General features: G+C 36.1%; 1 protein-coding gene across 2 annotated transcripts; it reads left to right on the plus strand.

The window, feature by feature from the left end:
* Positions 1 to 134: 134 nt before the first annotated feature.
* LOC148152531 (uncharacterized) lies at positions 135 to 6,215 on the plus strand. 2 transcript variants are annotated; one of them, XM_088003434.1, is made up of 6 exons: positions 135 to 338; positions 2,914 to 3,076; positions 3,808 to 3,909; positions 3,983 to 4,108; positions 4,948 to 4,989; positions 5,956 to 6,215. In XM_088003434.1, the coding sequence occupies exons 2-6, from the start codon at positions 2,921 to 2,923 to the stop codon at positions 6,052 to 6,054; spliced, it is 525 nt and encodes a 174-aa protein (XP_087859560.1). In that variant the 5' UTR covers positions 135 to 338; positions 2,914 to 2,920; the 3' UTR covers positions 6,055 to 6,215. The 2 variants fall into 2 exon arrangements, with proteins under 2 accessions (XP_087859560.1, XP_087859561.1); XM_088003435.1 differs by having other exon boundaries at positions 2,917 to 3,076.
* Positions 6,216 to 18,391: the final 12,176 nt, after the last annotated feature.

Raw genomic sequence — 18,391 nt, forward strand, 5'->3', positions numbered from 1 at the left:
AATAAAATCAAAATAATTAACTTTATACACCAAACTAATAAGTCTAATTTGATCAACTTGAAAAAGTTGTAAATATTTGCGGAGTGAGACATCTTATTATGTTTTATCTTTACTCGATCCGTTGCAGGAAGTGACGCAGATAGACGCATTTGGAGTCATTCCTCAGCGCTGTTCTCCGGTCAGTTTGGTCTCGTCTCTGAAGCCTCGTCTCTGCCTTCCGTTTCTCAGGGAGCTGATCTCAGGTCTGCGCCGCCGCTCCAAGCCGGAGGAGGCAGCATCCCGCGGTAAAAATCAACCATTGATTAGACGCTGAAAAGCAGCTGCGGAAGCACATGCAGGTAGGAACACTAAACGTGAATAAAACCTTTAAACAAACTATCTTTTTCATTAAATCATCGTTTATTTAACCTTTTTGTGCTCTCTGTCCCTTTATAACTTCGTCAAACTAACCGTTAGGTCGCCATTTTTGTTTGAAATTCGACGTTTAGCTGTATTTAGTGAGAAAATCTGGCGTTCTCATTTCATCTGCTACCTGTGCGATAGATGAATAAATCTATTGTTAGGTTAGTTACTTAAAATTATAAATGTATAATTATTGACTTTAGCTTTAACATTTTATTTTTTAGGTTAAAACTATATGAAACAAATTACAGACTTGTAATTAGAAGCTCAGTTAAAGGAGAAATAAACTTGGAAAAAGACCAAATTTACATGCACTTACAGTGGAAAAAAATATGTTGAGTTACGAAGTAATTCTGGTCAAAATTAAATAAAACAAACTGGATGTGGTAGAACAATAGTGGGATTTACAGTTGTTTGAGTGACGTCACAAAAGGCAAGGGCAGTTTGATATTTACTTAAAATGGTCTCCAAATGTATGTAAATAAATTTGACATTACTTCTGCATCTTGTTATTTTTGCTTAGTTATTGCTTCAGAATCAATAGGTTAAAATGATAAAGAATGAACCAATCAATAGACAAGAAAAATGGTCAATTTTTCTTTGATCCACAATTAGCTGACCAATGCTATAATTATTTTTTTGTTAATGCATCAAAACTGAAACACTCCTTGATTCTTTGATCTGTATTTTACTACCTTGGGCAATTTTTTTCTTATGTGTTGAAAGACAAAACCGAACATTTTGCTGTATCAGAATCAGAAAATCAGATGTCAAAGAAAACTGTAAATAAGTGCCAACCTAATCTCATTCAAGACCAGCAGATGGTAGCATTTACACTTAGGGCTGTTGTAAACGAATATTTTAGTAATCGAGTAATCTATCGATTATTCTTACGATTAATCGAGTAATCGGATTAAAAAAAATTATAAAATGAAATATTGGTAAATCTGGCATAATACCGGTGTTACTATCAGATATCAATATCAGTCCAATTTTTCATATTTGAGCATCCCTAACAGTTGCTTTTTTGTAGTTTAGAAAACTAACCTGTAACAATAATAGCTCACTTTCTAAGTTAACCAGAAGAAAAGTTATAGAAAAATCTGAAATTATATTGAATTTAATAACAAAGAGGCAGGCTCACAAATATGCTTATAAAAAATGTCTACAATCCAGCTTTTAGTTTATGTATTCATCTTCAGTGAGTTTAATAGATTAATTAAACTCACCTTGCCCTACCTGTTCACGCTTTGGGTTTGAAAATACGGGAAATGCCGCCTGGAGTGGGAGGAGAGGGCGAATGAACGAACGTAAGATGGGGTGGAGGAAATAGACCAGCGGACTGACGAACCGTTAGACCGGGGGACGAACACGGAGGGAAGCAATACGGATATTTACGACACCTTCACTGGTCACACCCAGAAACTCATCTACCAGCCATATACGATGCGCTCCGCCACCCGTTTCTTCAGACCGGGATATGAAATTTATTGTGCGGTTCGTCGGTAAAGCTACATTTACACGGTAAGCATCAGCTACTCAGCCGCCCGCCCTGCTCAGTCTATCCGCTCACCTCAGCGCTCTTCCCGCCGTTCGCTTTCAACCAGCAGCCCCGGAGGAGAAATGCTGCCGTACTCCAGGCATTCCCCCAGTCATTTTAAGGATGCTTATTGGTTCCCCCAAAACGATAAAAAGTCGGGCATTATCATCAATCAATAAAATCCCCACGGGCCAATGTTGAAGATTGGACTTTATGCCGCTGAGACTTAGCTTTTGTCAACAACTCAGAGGCGGAAGTCAGAGCTCCGCGCAACGCAAATGAAGTCCCGGCCGGAACACGGTGCGCTAACTAATAAAACATAAATTAACGAAGCTTCGAGGCAGGTAAATTTTCCTTGAGGAATTTTAGTAATCGAGGTACTCGAATCATTCGAGGAATCGTTTCAGCCCTATTTACACTTCTTCCTTTTCTATTACAACTAAATTTTACTTACATTAGCTACTTTTAAAAATATTCTTTATCTTTCTGGAATACTATTGAGAGAGGGGAAAAAAATCATTAACAAACAGTTTAAGATGTTTCGGTCTCAGAAAATGTGTTTAAAACCAAGAAAATCTACATTTTAAAACAAACCCATAAAGGAAAGACAGAAATGCCTGGAGTTGTTACCCTTCCTGACCTGATTTTGGTTGATATTTGTTTAGACACAATACCGTTGTTTTGTAATTACTGCAGACTCAAATATTAGTTGTTTTTTGTTTTGTATAAATTTCTGAAATGTCAATAATAGCTTGGTTTTCTCCACTAAATGAATTATTAATGAATATTTGCTCAACAGGTTGTAAGATAAAATAATTGCTTCTTATCCTTCCATGTGAGAAATATGGAATAATTGTTTTTAAGTTACAAACTCCTGAACGAAGATAAAATTAACTGATGCGTTTCTGAATCAGGTTAGCAATAAGCATCAGTCTGAGGTTTCATTTTCTGTCTGTTCTGCTCATGCTCAGTAGAGCCATGCCGTCCAATGTGGAGATCAAGGCCAAAGTGAGCGACCCCGAGGAGTTCGCCAAGATGGCCGTCCAGCTCAGCCAATCAGAGGGCACGATAATACGCCAGCACGATACTTTCTTCAACTGCAGCCGAGGAAGACTGAAGCTGCGGGACTTCATGGTACGAGCAGAACGAGAATAGCTCAGTAAAAATCTGTTTATCTGTGCAGTGCACCCAGACTGGTTTAGACTGATTTTGAACCAGTTTAGAAGAAAAATGAGAGGAAATTACAGACCAATACTGAAATGCAGCTCTGTACACTGCAAAACCACAAAATCTTACTGTGTTTGGTTCGTTTTCTAGTGCAAATATCTTGGTAAACATGAAATAAGACAAAAGTAATTAACTTTCCAGCAAGATAAGAGCTTGTTTTAAGTCAGTAATTTCTTAATGATATTAAAGAGTTATAATATTTCAAGTATTTTTGGTCTATAAATTAGGCAAGATTTATAGACCAGTGTTGACTGGACCTCTGTTGAACTAGCTCTGTGACTTCAAAGTAGTGAATGTTTAAGCAATTACTAATTTAACATTTTAATATTTTTTGTCAGTATTTTGTAGAAATCATTTTTAACTGAGATTTTTTTGTCAAAAGCCTAATTTTGTGGATCTTGACTGTATTTTAAAAGCAATAAAATGGTAAGAAAATACATTTCACTTATAACATGGCAAAAATATCAGAAGTGATATATCAATGGAACTAGTACATTTTCATGAATATTAAGGAATTATTTAGTTAAAACAAGCTAAAAAGCTACTTGCAAGTTAGTTCTGCAAGACCAAAAATACTTGGCCAGATTTTGAGTTTTTACAGTGCAGAGAGAAAAACGCTGAGTTTCTGTTTGTTTCAGAACGGATCGGGTCAGCTGATCTTCTACGAGCGTCCAGACACCGATGGACCCAAACTGTCTCGCTACTCCATCAGCCCAACCAGCGACCCGCCGGGCCTGAAGGTGAAGCTCCGCCCACTTACAGGGTAAACATGGAGATGATGATGATGGCGGTAGTAACGATGTGTGACTGCAGGTTGTGCTGTCGGACGCGCTCGGGGTTAAAGGTGAAGTCCGGAAGGAGCGGCGGCTATTCCTGATTGGCCAGACAAGAGTCCACCTGGACACAGTGGAGGGACTGGGACACTTCATGGAGCTGGAGGTCAGCGCGCGCGCACGCACACACACACACACACACACACACACACACGCACACACACACACACACACACACACACACACTGCTGATTTGAAACACAATGACTCAGTTAAACCATCCAATCAGTTTTCAAGCTGCAAGAATCAAACTACTGAACAGAGTTTGGTAGTAACTAGTTACATTTACTTGTAATTTTTTTATTTATTTTATTTTAGGATTATTTTTACTACGCTGTACTTTCACTTTTACTTGAGTAATTTTATTATGATAATACTTGAGTAAAATTACTGGTTTTTCAGTAACATGTTTTAGCCTGAAATTCACCAGACGCACACCTGCAGTTTTTTAGTTTCAGAAGTTTTTTCCTGAAACAAAGTGATTTGTAAAAAAATTATTTTGCCTGATTTTATTTTTTTGTTGCTTAAATGAATTATCACTGTTCTCCTTAAAATACTAAAATTTCCACTTAATTTTGTATTTTGGTCCATCTGATGATGTAATTTTTAAATATTATATGATTGATAATTTGATCAGTTATTCAATACTTTTTACCAAATACTTTTTTTACTCTTCCTTGAGTAAAAATATGCTGAAGTAGCGCTTCTCTTACTTGAGTACAATTTTTGCGTACTCTACTCATTTTGCTACTGGATCAGAAAAACCTTTTGTCATCGAAGCGTTGCGAGCGTTTCCACGGTAGCTATAGCAGCGACAGGGAGAGGAGGTGCTGAGTGACTACGCTGTGCGTCAGAGATGAACAGGTGCGGCTCAGACAGGTGTGCAGATCGACCAAAGCCACGGGAATGTGAACCTGCTGATGGAGGAATGTGTCTGTTCATCAGGTGGTGATGCGGCCGCAGCAGAGCGTCGATGAAGGACAGCAGGTAAATGGAGCAAAACATCTGGGTTTTTACATTTGGAGCCATTTTTAGATGTTTTTACATTCTTGTTTAAAAAGAAATTAGAAAACATGTCAGTAAATGAATTCATATTTAATAAAGTAAAATGTAGCAGGATGAGTATTGAGCTCATGATGAGAAGCAGGGAGAAGCAGAGATTATTTCTCTTTATTAAAGTAACCCCACATTTATAAAAGCAAAGAGGTTTCAAGAACTTTGAAAAACACAAAATCTTACCAAGTATTTTTGGTCTAGTTTTAGTGCAAATATCTTAGATCACTTTAAATAATTAAAAACTAACTTAGAAGCAACTTTTCAGCAAAAAATATGAGCTTGTTTTCAGTAAATAATTACCTAAACATTGGCAGATTATTTTACTTATAACAAGACATTTTTTCCCATGTTTTAAGTGAACTAGAGCTTTTTCATCAATATTAAGGAATAACTCACTCAAAACAAGCTTCTGTATCTTGCTAAAAAGTTACTTACTTGGTTCAAATTCTGAAAAAAATCTTAAATTAATCACCTTTTGCTATCCAATTATTAATCAATTAATTAATCGATCAGCTCTACACTGTACAGATGTTAAGTCAAACAGAAAAGGTCGAGCTTTTCATGCATCTTTTTCTACAAATGAGCAACCGTTCACATATTTCATTGCATTTTATGCTGTAAAATGTAATTTTTTAATGCATATTTTAATATATTTCTAATGTATAAAAGATTTAAGTGGGGTTGGATATCTAAAATATTTAATTATTCCTACTTTTGTAGGAATGTGTTCAGATATTTGTCTTGCTTTTATTTCTCTTTCCTGCTGTTCATGCAGAATCATCTTCAGCATAAGATTTAGATTTTTTTAAATAAATATTAGATGCATCTCAGCACATTTTTGCTGCAACACTTCCTGTTTCCAGAGGATGAAAACCTGCTTTGCTTCCTGTTTCACAGGTGGCCGTGGAGCTGATGGAGCAGCTGGGCGTCTCAGAGGACCATCTGGTGACCGGAGCGTACATGGACCTGATTCTGCAGGGACAAAAAGAGGCTTAAAGCATTACAGTTACATTGTAACCAGACTACAGTGAACAAAGTAGCTAAGTTTCAGTAAAATGTTAGTTTTGTGTGTGATGATCTGTAAAAATTAGGAGGAAACATTCAGATAATGTCGGGGTTTTATTTTTCTAAATAAACGTTTCTGGATTCATTCTGGATTTTTTTCCAGTTTGTGTCATGTTTATAAATATTCAGTTTGATTTCTACTGAATAGAAATTTAAAATGGTCTCCTTCCTGCTGGGGATTTGTTGTTGTGCCATACAATTATGAACAAGTGATGCAGAGTCAAACTAGAACTGCAATAAATGAATTAGATTGAAAAACTATTTGGTTAAATATAATTAAAAGTGAAGCTTTTAATGGGCTTTTTTTGTATGAAAGTGAACGCAAACTAAAATCTGTGTAGGTTTTTGGATTAATCTCGATCTAAATTGACTAAATGTTATTGTTTGATAACCTTCAATCCAACAGGGGGCGCTGTAATTCCACAATCGTCAAAGCTTTCCATCCTACACAGTGGAAAAAGTTTTAACTGGAAAAAACTGCATGTTCGTGTATAAAAAGCCAAAAGGTTTCACACCCCGTCAACCTTGCCACATTACAACATTTTATTTTATTTTGAGATTTCTTGTTATTCACCAGCACAAAGTAGTGGATAACTGTGAAATAAAACTCATAGTGCACAGTTGTCAATTTTTATTTAGAAATGAAAATCTCAGAAGTGCGGCTTGCATTTGTACCCAGTCTCCTTTACTGTAAATCCACCTTGCATTCCCTACAGTCTGTTGCAGAGAAGAAATGAAACTTTCTGACTCTAGATGTTCAAAGATAACTGAGTTATAAACTTATAACAAGAGGTGGTTATAAAATGCACACCACACTTTTCAGATCTTCATAAGTATTAAAAATTACACATAATTTCCCACCTCTTCATTTCTGCACTACTTTGTGTTGATCTGCATTAGGGCTGAAACGATTAATTGGATTAAACACAATAAATTGATTATTGAAATAGTTAACTAATTTACTAATCAATTAATTGACTGGAGTATAGACTCAAAAAACTAAAATATTCAGAGCAGTAATTGAAAACTGTATAAAATATATATACATTTCACATTTAAGATAAAAACACCTCTCTGTAAATATGACTTAGTTTTAGCTTCATCTGGTTCAATTTATGTACATTTAAACAAAATGAAATTTTAAAAATGTTCTGATTTAAAAAAAAAAGAACTATAATAATTTAATATATTTCAAATATTGTGTGAAAAAGTTTAAGTGGTTAAAGGAAAATCAGTAGAATGTGATATTTCTTTAGAATATTAATTGATCAATTGACTAGTAAACAGGCTCCTCCTCCTCCTTGATGACACCATCAGTTGTACTCCACGCTGCGCTGTGATTGGACCATGGGCTCGTTGTGTTTTTGGCCGGCTCGCTGCATTAATACAGTCTTTAATCTGACACATTGGGAATGTTATCCCACAGAAATATGCTGCAGTCTGAAGCAGCAGAAGCTGCGGAGCGTCCTTATGTAACCGGATGACGAACCCATTCAGAACATTTAAACTCCATCTGCTCCCGCTGTTTATTCACCAAAAGCAGATTTTAAGTCCGTTCTCATCTACAAACGGTATCGGCAGAAGTAGAGGAGGGAAGCTGAAGATTACAGTTTAACTGATGAGTCACGTCTGATCCCTCAGCAGCAGAGCGATCATCTGAGTGGATGTTTGTTTCCCTCACTTTGTGCTGAAACTGTCATTTCAGACAGGCATCACAGCAGCCAGCAAAGAAAGTAAAGGCTCATTTACCAACATGGAGTTTAAGAGAAGTTATGATTGAACCTCTTTCAGTCTGAACCTCTGATCAGATATCAGACATTATCACTGATATCTGATCACAGACAAACTGATTTAAACTCGGTTCTTTCTGTCCAGTTTTCTGTCTCTTTTTCTGTTTGTCTTTCCATCTGTTTTTATTTCTCTGGTTTTTTTCTCTGTTCTTTCTTTCCATTTCTCTCTCTTTCTCTTTGTCTGGTTTCCTTTCTTTCTGTCTTTACATTTGTCGGCTGGTTTTTCTGTCTGTTTTTCTTTGTCTTTTTTTATTCTTTTTACTTGTTCTTTCTATTTTTTCTTTTTCCTGCCTTCCTTTCTTTCTCTCTGCTTTTACACCTGTTATTTCTGTCTTTTTGTTGGTCATTCTTTCGATGTTTGACTGTTTTTTGTCTGTTTTTCTTTCTGTCTTTTTCTACTTTTGACGTTTTCTTTTTCTGTTTCTTTCTGTGATTTTCTTTTTTTCTGATTTTCCATCTGTTTTCTCTGTCTTTGTTTCTGTTTTTGTTTCTCTTTTTCTTTGTCATTCTTTCAGTTTGTTTTTCTTTTGCCTGTCTGGTTTTCCTTCTTTCCTTCTCTCTGTCAGTTGTAGTCAGATTCTGTCCAGCGTTTTGCTTTTCAGCCTCTAAACCTCATTAACTTTTACTCGGGTTATATTTTGCGTTTCTTAGCTACTGCACCAAAACATTTGTATTATTATTAAACTGATTTCAGTTCAGCTCTAAAAGTCCAAATAGATTTCTGTGAAGCAGTAATAAAGATTCCTTTGGTAAAAATACGTGAATGTTTTTGGTATTTAAACCAGCATTAAAGATGGATTTCCTGCTTTATTGCATTATGAATTAGTTGAAGTGGTTATAAAGAACTGCAGTGAGAAACAACATTTTTAGAAATTCTTTTTGTAACTTTCTTTGTATATTTTGTGTTTTAACATTTAAGCAGGAAGGTTATTTACTTCACATGATTTGTTTGGATTATTAATATTTATTGTCCCTAGTGGCTCAGTGACTTCTAGATCGTTTTATGTTTTATATATTAAACAAGATTATTGAAATTGGGGAATTTTTTTGGTAAATTAGTGTTTTGATCTCAGGCCAGTCAGATGTTTAGGGTTTATGAGAAACATCTCAAAACATAAAACTTTGTAGAATACTCTCACAAGACATTTTTAATAGTTAATAATCGATAATTATCATTATATATATATATATATATATATATATATATATATATATATATATATATATATATATATATATATATATATATATATAATGGCAAATTGAAACAGCCTTTTTTCAGTTCTTTTGTGTTGTTTTTGTTTCTAATCTGTGGAACGTTTGAAAACTTACCTTGAAAATGGATCTGAATCTCTGTGTCGTCTGTGTCCTCTTACCTGTTTTCTACCATATTTTTTCCTTCCACTTAACTTTTTCCGGCAACATTTCAGCCTTAAAAATCTTTTTTTTATTGGTTTTAAATGATATTCTGATTTTCTGAGATTTTGTGTTTTATTAGGTGTAATAAATATACGTACCAGCTTGATTTTTGAGCCGAGTTTCTGGAATAGATGAACTTTTGATGAATTTCTGCTCCTTCAGTCTGAACACTGTAGTTGCTGCAGGCAGCGGCATGAATGGAGGCGTTGTACAGTACGGCGCCTCATCACTGCAGCGCAGAAAGGATGGGGCTGTGGGGGGGTTGACATGTGGAAAACACCTCTGAGTCACGTGACTCCGGCCACGTGCGATCCGATTGGTGGAAGCTGAAAGAATCTTTGAATCTGAAACGTTTCGTTTTGCGTTTCGGACGAATAAATCTTTAGATCAGGTTCGTGATGGTGATGCCGCCGCCACCAGTGTTTGTGGTGCTGGTGCTGATGCTGGCTGGAACCTGAATCCCGGTTGCACCGTTGCCATGGTGACGGGGCCGCTCCTCCGCTCCTCTCCCCCTTCCTCTCTCTTTCTCTCTCTCTCTCTCTCCAGCTTACAGCAAAAAGAAGAGGGAGAGAAAGAGAGAGGTGTGTTTTCTAACCCACGCATTGGAGTGGGAGACGACGTGCACATGCACACACACACACACACTCGCAGAGCCACAGAGAGTGTGTGTCATGCTGGCAGTGTGTGGGCTGAACCTAGCAGCCCTCCACTCGTCCTGCCTCTCCCACTTCTTCTTCTTCTCCTCTCTCCCTCCACGTCTCCGGATACTCCACCTCCTCTTCCTCTTCTTTTCTCCATCCTCCATCACCTCTTCCTCTCCTCCTCCTCCTCGGTTCTTCTCTCCATCTCTCGTTTTGTTTTTTTATGTTCAGTTTTTCCATCATGGAGAGCTGGTCGCTGATCTTCAGGGTGAGTCTCTGCAGCTTTCTGCATGTTTTCCCCTCACACTGTGTGTGTGTGTGTGTGTGTGTGTGTGTGTGTGTGTGTGTGTGTGTGTGTGTGTGTGTGTGTGTGTGTACGTGTGTGTGTGTGGGCGTGTTGGTGTGTGTGCGCCACTCACCTGCTGTCGCTCTCTAACTTTAAAACTACATTTTCTGAACATTTTTCTGTTTTCATTCTTCTTTTCTGAGTTTTCTTTCTCCATCTCTTCATTTTTGTTTCGTTTATTTCTGTTTTTATTTCTTTTCACCTCTTTCTGTTCTGTCGTTCTCCATCCAAACTCTCCGGGTTTCATTTTCCTTTTCCCTCCATCCTCATTCATTTTTCCAGTTTTCCTCCTCAATCATTTATTTCATCATCTCCTTCTTTTCTTTTTGATATTTCTCCCTCTTATTTCCTCTTCCTGTTTCCTCCAGCATCACTTCGCTGTCCCGTGCGCGTGTGTGTGTGCGTGTGTGTGTTATATAACCTCAGCAGTGAGTGTGTAGGCTGTAATCTCAGACTGACATCTACAGGAGCAATCTGCCCCCCTTCAGATAAAACAGAAGCAAACAGGAACAGGAAGTTGCCCCCGTTGTTGCCCTGGAGGGCAAATTGCTCTTGTCGAGTTTGGAAACTTGCTGCCAAAGATCGAGGTTTTGTCTGGAATCAGAATTGTTACCGAAGTTGAAGTTTTGTTTGGTGGGATGAATTTTTCAGCTGCAGTGGTTCCGGGTCCAGATTGACTCTGGTTCTGTTCTGTTCTGGGCTCTAAACTGGTGATGGGTCAGAACCGGGTCGCTCCATTTTCACATGCAAGATCCGATTCCAGCGTTGAGAAACTCAAATGTTTCACCCAAAAAATCAGACCTTCATCCATCCATCCATCCATCCATCCATCCATCCATCCATCCATCCATCCATCCATCCATCCATCCATCCATCCATTTTTTTCCATCCAACCAATAATCCATCCGTCCATCCATCGCTTTACCCATCTTTCCATCTATCCATCTTTGCCGTTTTTGTTTTTTCCAGGTTCCATATTTTTATACTTTTAATCTTTCAGTTGATTTAAATTTAACTCCAACTTGAGTCTGAAATGAAGAAAGACAAACACTGAATAAAAATGGCCGTTTCATTCCTTTGGATAACCGGAGATTCACTCATCAGTTGGCCAGAGATTGGCGCTTCCATCTCTGATCTGTGAAAAATGGGTCAGTTACTAAAAAATAACCTTTTAGCAATTAATTAAAGCTTAAAATGGAGAACTAACAATACAAACATTTCAACCAACATGAATCAATCAAAGCTGAGGTAAAGATCAGGATTAAATGCTGAATGCATAAATGTAGTTCGACCCCCTAACATATTTAATCATTTTATTGCTTTTATAAATCAGTCAGGATCAACAAAATTTGGCTTTTTTGACAAAAATATTTACCAAAAAAAAAAAAAATGTCAAAGTGGAAACTCACAAAGATATCTAACATGAAACAAGTGATTGCTTAAATATTCAGCCCCTAATTCAACAGCCCTCCAGCCAGCTGGTGCTGGTGGAGATCACCTGATTGCAGTTTTAAAGATACCTGGTTCTGGAAGGTCCATGACCTGGCTAATCAGCATTCCTGGACACTATTAAACCATGAAGAACTGTCCAACCAATCAGAGAAAAGGTTATTGAGACGTGTAAGTCAGGGGCTTCACTGCAGCAGGCCAGGAAATTAGAGCAGCAACGACTCAAAGCGTCCAGCTAAAGCTACTGGAACGGTCACTTATTTCATGTGAATATTTTTATTTACTTGTGGAAATCAGTTTTCACTTTGACATTAAAAGTTGTTTTTTGGCAAAATAGACCATTTTTATTGATCATGATTGATTTGTAAAGCCAATAAAAGGCTAAAATATCCAAGCAGTGTATTTAAGTTAGTTTAGCTCCAGTGACTCATAAAATGATCACCAAGAGACTTTATTAATGAAATGTGATTATTCCAGCTCATCTTTATCCTTTAATGTTTATTGTCACCAGTTTTCCTGGAATCATTTTCTGCAAGTCTACAAAATAAAAGTTATCAGGACTGAAAACAAAATTTGATTAAAAATAAGCATATAAACAGGAAAAAAGTTACACCCTGAGTGATGTCACCAGTATGACGAAGTATTAGAGAAGTATTACAAAGAAACATTTCAAATAATAAGAATAAAGTTGTGAGAATGAGAATAAAGTCAGTGTTTTGAGATTAGTCAATGACAAGAATAGAGATCAGTATTATGCTTCTAGTTTTATGACTTTATTCTTGTATGACAATATTATTGTAATTTTATAACTTTATTTTAATTGTATTTTTTATGATCTTAGATTGGATTTACAGCAAAATACCAAAGCAAACAGAAAAACTGTTTTCATACAGCAGACCAAATGTATAAAAACTAACAGCTTTAATTTCTTAATCTTTCCACTATTTATTTTAATCCTCACATAGTTTGATAGCAACACACACAAACTGCCTGGTCTTTAATATTTCTAGATAATGTTAATATTTTGCTCTGAAAACTGTGTAACCCCAATTTGATGCCATCAGACATCTGGTCAGGATTTCATTCACTTCGCAAAACAACTTGATTAAAACCGTGTAAATAAATTCAGCTGGTGATTTTATCCTCAGCAAATCTTTGGGAAAACTTGCTGGAAGAGGAATTTCAATGATGTAACGATGTGGCATCAAATCTGCCATTTTTTTTTTTCCTGAACTTGAATCTCTGATAGGGTTGAGATTCACAGTGTTTCAGATCAGGGAGGAACTGGTGGCAGTTCAGGATATTTCCGACCCATGAGTAATGTTTTGACTCATGCTTATTTGAAACGTTACTTGGATGTTAAGTGGAGGAATGTAAATTTAGATTCTGTAGGAAGACGATGAGCTGTGGGAGTTTCTGAAGGCTCGGAAACTAGTTCATGCTGTCTGCGTCGTCTTTCACCGCTGATACAAATGGCAAACATTAAAACTAAATTAAGTAAACAAACATCTCAGAAGCTAAAACATAGCTTCACAACCGATTGGTTAAATGTCTGATAGCTTCAAAATAACATTTTTGAACACATTATACATCTCAAAAACTGATTTTTTTTTAGGCATTGAGCTTACCACTTATACAAAAAATACATCAAAAACAGTCAAATTGAGTGTTTATTGTGATTTAAAGCAACTCCAGCCTTGGATGAATAATTCCACTTTATTATTTATTGAACAGAAACTGAAGGAAAATGCAGAAGCATTGATTTAACTGAATGATCCTAGATGAACTTCAGGTTATTTAGTAATGGTTTTATAACTATTCCTTATGGTTTGACAGCAACAAAGTTGGATAGTAACTACCTATATTTATTCATTTACAACTACTTGAGTAACTTTCTTGAAAAAAATTACTTTTAGGAGTATTTTTACTCAAGTAACTTTATTTTGAAGTATTTCTGCTCTTGAGTAAAGTTTCTTGATTTTCTAACCACTGAATGAAAAACAAACGGTAACACTTTATTTGAAGGGGATTGAATGAGACTGACATGACACTTTCATAAACATGACATAACACCTGTCATGAACATGAATGAGCCTTCATGAATATTTATGACTGTTGTCATAAAGTGTCATTCGGTAAATTGTGACTCTATTAATACAAAGCTGACATTATTCAAAATGTCTGTTATGACAACTTGACATTAACCAAGAAATCATTACTGTTTAAACTTTACCTTTAATAACAACGTTACCTCATTTTTAAAGTGAAATCAGTAATTATTTTATAACAAATTTATATCAGTAATGGTTTATTGGTTAATGTCAAGTTGTCATAACAAAGACATTTTGAATAATGTCACCTTTGTATTAAAAGTGTCATAATTTACCGAATGACGCTTTATGACAACAGTCATAAATATTCATGAAGGCTTATTCATGTTCATGACAGGTGTTATGTCATGTTTATGAAAGAGTCATGACAGTCTTATTCACCCCCCTTCAAATAAAGTGTTACCGAACAAACATGTTTTAACCAGAAACTCACCAGACACAGGCACACACCTGCAGCTGCTGTTAAAGTTTCATAAGTTTTCCATTGAAAGAAATGGATACGGAAAATTTATTTATGCCTGATTTAATTTTTTATTACTTATTGTCATTTTAGTCCTTAAAATACCAACATTTCCCTCTGGACAGCAACAATTTATTCTCAAGTCATTGCTGAAGACGCTTCACTTTGGCAAACTGGTGGTTTTGAGTGTTTTGTGTATCCAAAAATGCACAACATGATTTAACAGGTCTATAAAAAGTATTCACACCCTTGGTTGTCTTACAAATCGATCAGGATTAACAAAATTAAACTTTTTTGACAAAAAAAATTGTACAAAAAAAACCTTTAATATGAAAATGAAATCTGACAGTCCAATAACATTCCACCTGAAGTAAGTGGTTGCATAAATATTTGTGAAATGAATGTAAAGTCAGTATTTAGTATTCAGCTGTGAGCAGGTCTGGGCTTTGAATAGGCCACACCAGAGCCAAACCATTTCTCCATTTCTGTGTAGTTTCATGTTTCCGGTCGTAGCCTTGCTGGAAAATTAATTTTCTCCAAAAACCAAATCACTGGAGACACAGGTCACTTTAAAGAGAATGATTTTCTATGTAGCCACTTATTTTATTTATGTTTCATATTTTTATTTAACTGTCATTATATTGTAGAAATCAATTTTCACTTTGTAATTAAAGAGATTTTTTATTTTAATTGTCAAGTTTAGTTGATCATGACTGATTTGTAAAAGCAACAAAAGGCAAAACATCCAAAAGGGTGAATACTTTTTCCAGGCATTTAGTTATGAGAAATTGTTTTTCTGACACATTGCAGAAAAAAATCCTCTTTGTTTAGAGATTTTATGCTCTGAGTGTTTTGCAATTTTGGCTTTTAGCGTGTCAAAATTAGCATGTTTTATATAAATATTATTCTTTCCTCAGAAGGATTTCTGTCAGCATGTTTTATTCTCACTTTAGCCAGTTAGTTAGTTGGTTAATTAGATCCTCGTTTTAGGCGTTTCAATCTGTTCTGATGTAATTCAGTGAATTTCTGAGTCATGGAGTGAATCTGGTCCTTGAGCGTAACCACCAGGAAACCCTTTTATGTAAAAGTCAAGGTGAAGTTAGCAGATGCTTTGAAGATTCTTGTATTCATCTGGATGAAAATGTTAGTGCGATTGAATGCATCTGTCTGTAGGAATCAGCTGTTTCTGAACTCCTCGTTCCTGTAAACTCGGGTTTGTCGGTTTGTTCTCGATTGTTGTGAAGTCGCACCGTTTGGGTCGGCGTTCACCACCGCCGTGATTATTGAGGAAATCGAGCAGATTTTCCGTAGTTTCTGTCTTCTCAGCAGTGTGTGAGAAACTTGACGAGACAGTGTGTATCATGGGGGAGATACAGCGAATATTATCAGCTCCTGCCATTGGTTGCCATGGTGATGGACAAGGCAGCACAGAGGCATCCTGTTCACACGTAACAATGAAATGCATGTTTGGTGTTCTGACGGCAGCTGCACAGGTTTGTTCCTGCTGCGAATGAGACACTCAGGAATCCATGTTTCAGTTTCATGCATGAATACAATCAGTGAAATGAAATGAGACATTTAATCAATATTTCATCTGTTTTATTGTCTTATATATGGCATTTGTAGATTTTATAAAAGCTAAAAACTACCCCCCGTTTTAAGTTAATTTCCCTACAACTTGTTTTGAAAAAAATTAACTGAAAGGACATTTTGTAGCTAGATTGTGAAGTTAAAGCAGCTGCAGTCATTTGGCTCAGACATGGAGAAAGAATTTAGCCACAACAGAAGCTAACTGTTTCCATAGACAGACTGTTGGTTTAACAAAACCTAAAATGACTTTTCTTTTTGGACGCCATTGTTACCCAGCTTCTTGTTAACATGTAAAGATATTGAAATGTACTATCATGATTATTGTGTGCCACTTATCAATATTACCATGATTTTGTATTATTGTTATTGGTGTTAAATTGTATATTAATAAATTATGTAAGACTAATCTTTGCACAAACCAAGTTTATAAGACAGACAGTTGTTTTCACAACAGAAGAATAAATGGTAGGCTGCTTTAATTGGCCTTAAAATACGTTTTAATCATTGCAGGAATTTCTGTCTTAGCTCATCTGCTACACTAAATAAGTAAACAGACTTAGAATTGGTTTAGGAAGAAACCTTATATTAACTCATTTAAAATTTTAATTAAGCCACTAAATTTGAAAATAAACTTCATTGTCAGTTAACAGTTTAACTTTGGTGTTAATTTTGTTTAATAATCTGAAACATTTAATTGAAACAAAATGTTGAAAAAGAAAACAGATTGGTGTGTTAGAAAAGTTTTTTGAATCAAGAAAATGGTCTGTATCATATGGACAATACTCTGTCAAAAACTTCCTGTTTTTCAGAGTTGTCATTAAAATGTGCTTTTATTAAAATCTGCTCTGGAAATGTGTGATAATGCAGCTTTTGATTTCTTACTCCTGATTATGACTTTATAATCTGATCATATAGGCTCTTTAGAGACAGACAGAAAAGTTTCCATTGCAGTTGAAACAATCCGATGAAACTGTACATTTTTGCTCATTCATTTAGGTGATGCTATGACCTTATTTCTCATGTACTGAAACCCTATTTACTAAGTTAATTGTTGTTTTTGGACCTCTAGATTTATGGCCTTAGGAATGTGGAGTTGCTCAGCTAGGATTTTCTTTGCCAACTGATATACTCTGCTTGCTTGTTTGTGATTATTTAAGAGGTTGCACACGTAGAGGCTTCCTTGGCGTCTTTCAGAAACGGCCGTCAGCCTTTGTTACAATAAAGACGAAAGCATTGGCTTGGATCACTCCAGTGATTACTGTATCAACATCTTTGAGTGAAGTTTGTTCTTTTGGTTTATGAGTGTATAAGAACTGCCTGTGCAGGCTTGGCAGCGGATAGAGGGAGGGGGTTTCCAGTGAAGAGGTTGGGAAGCAGAACAAACACTGCCTAAAATAATCTGAAGGAAACTCTGAATGCTAATGGTGCTAGCCACATCTGGGACCCTGTTGCTCATGTTCATTGTATATCATGTATTATTTGTATTATATTTGACATCATATTTAGATATTAAAACTAAAAACTTTAGAAACATCAACAGTGTGTGTGTGTGTGTGTGCGTGTGTGTGTGTGTGTGTGTGTGTGTGTGTGTTCTTGTATAACCCTCTTGTGGAGACCTTGTAATTTCATATACAATAGTCCTCATCTCATCACAGGGCTTTTTATTGATTCAAACTCAGGTTTTAGACAGTGAGGGCCCTCACAAAGTGCATCTGTTATCAGTGCTGAACAGCTTCCCAGATTTTCCTGCCAAACATCCGTTTTCTTGGCAACCGAGACAGGAAATAGGAAGTGTGAGTCACAGGAACTACTTCTAATCATTGTCAAGTAGGTTTTTTTTCTTCAGTTGTTTTCTTGTCTCCAGTATGTCCTCCTGCTGTCTGCGCTGCTGTGGAAACATTTTACTTTCATAACCAGACCCACACAGACCAGCTGGTTAGCATGCTGTTAGCAATTAGCGACTAACCAGCTGCCTGCCAGTATGCTAACATAAGCTAAGAGGCTATCCCAGAGGCAGTTATTTCCTTTAAACTGTGTTCCCAGGAAAGTTCTGAAAAGATCAAAAGTTAAATATTTGCATGAAATGTAACAAGTAAATATTTACAATGTTGCATTTCTTCTTGGTCTTAAAGGAGATAAAGATGAGATGAATATAATTTACTCTTCAACATGAGTGGACATGAATATCTGTAGCTGTTGGGTCAAAATAACAGCCTTATAGAAGTTTGTCACTAATTAGCAGATTCCAAGCAACAAGTTTTTCAATTTCACCAACTGAAAAAACAATCCTCACAGTACAGATTGAAAGCCCCAATTTGTGAAAGTTATTGTGACTGAAAATTTCCCATGAAGCCGTTAAAACCAGAAAATATGACTACTTAGTAATTATTCTATTTTTCTGGGATTTCTTTTCAAAGAAAACTTTTATAAAAACTCTAGAGCACGGGTCCCAAACTTTTTCC

The sequence above is a fragment of the Poecilia mexicana genome, unplaced genomic scaffold (assembly GCF_051168715.1).
Source record: "Poecilia mexicana isolate PSO_F unplaced genomic scaffold, ASM5116871v1 scaffold_23, whole genome shotgun sequence".
Lineage (NCBI taxonomy): Eukaryota > Metazoa > Chordata > Actinopteri > Cyprinodontiformes > Poeciliidae > Poecilia > Poecilia mexicana.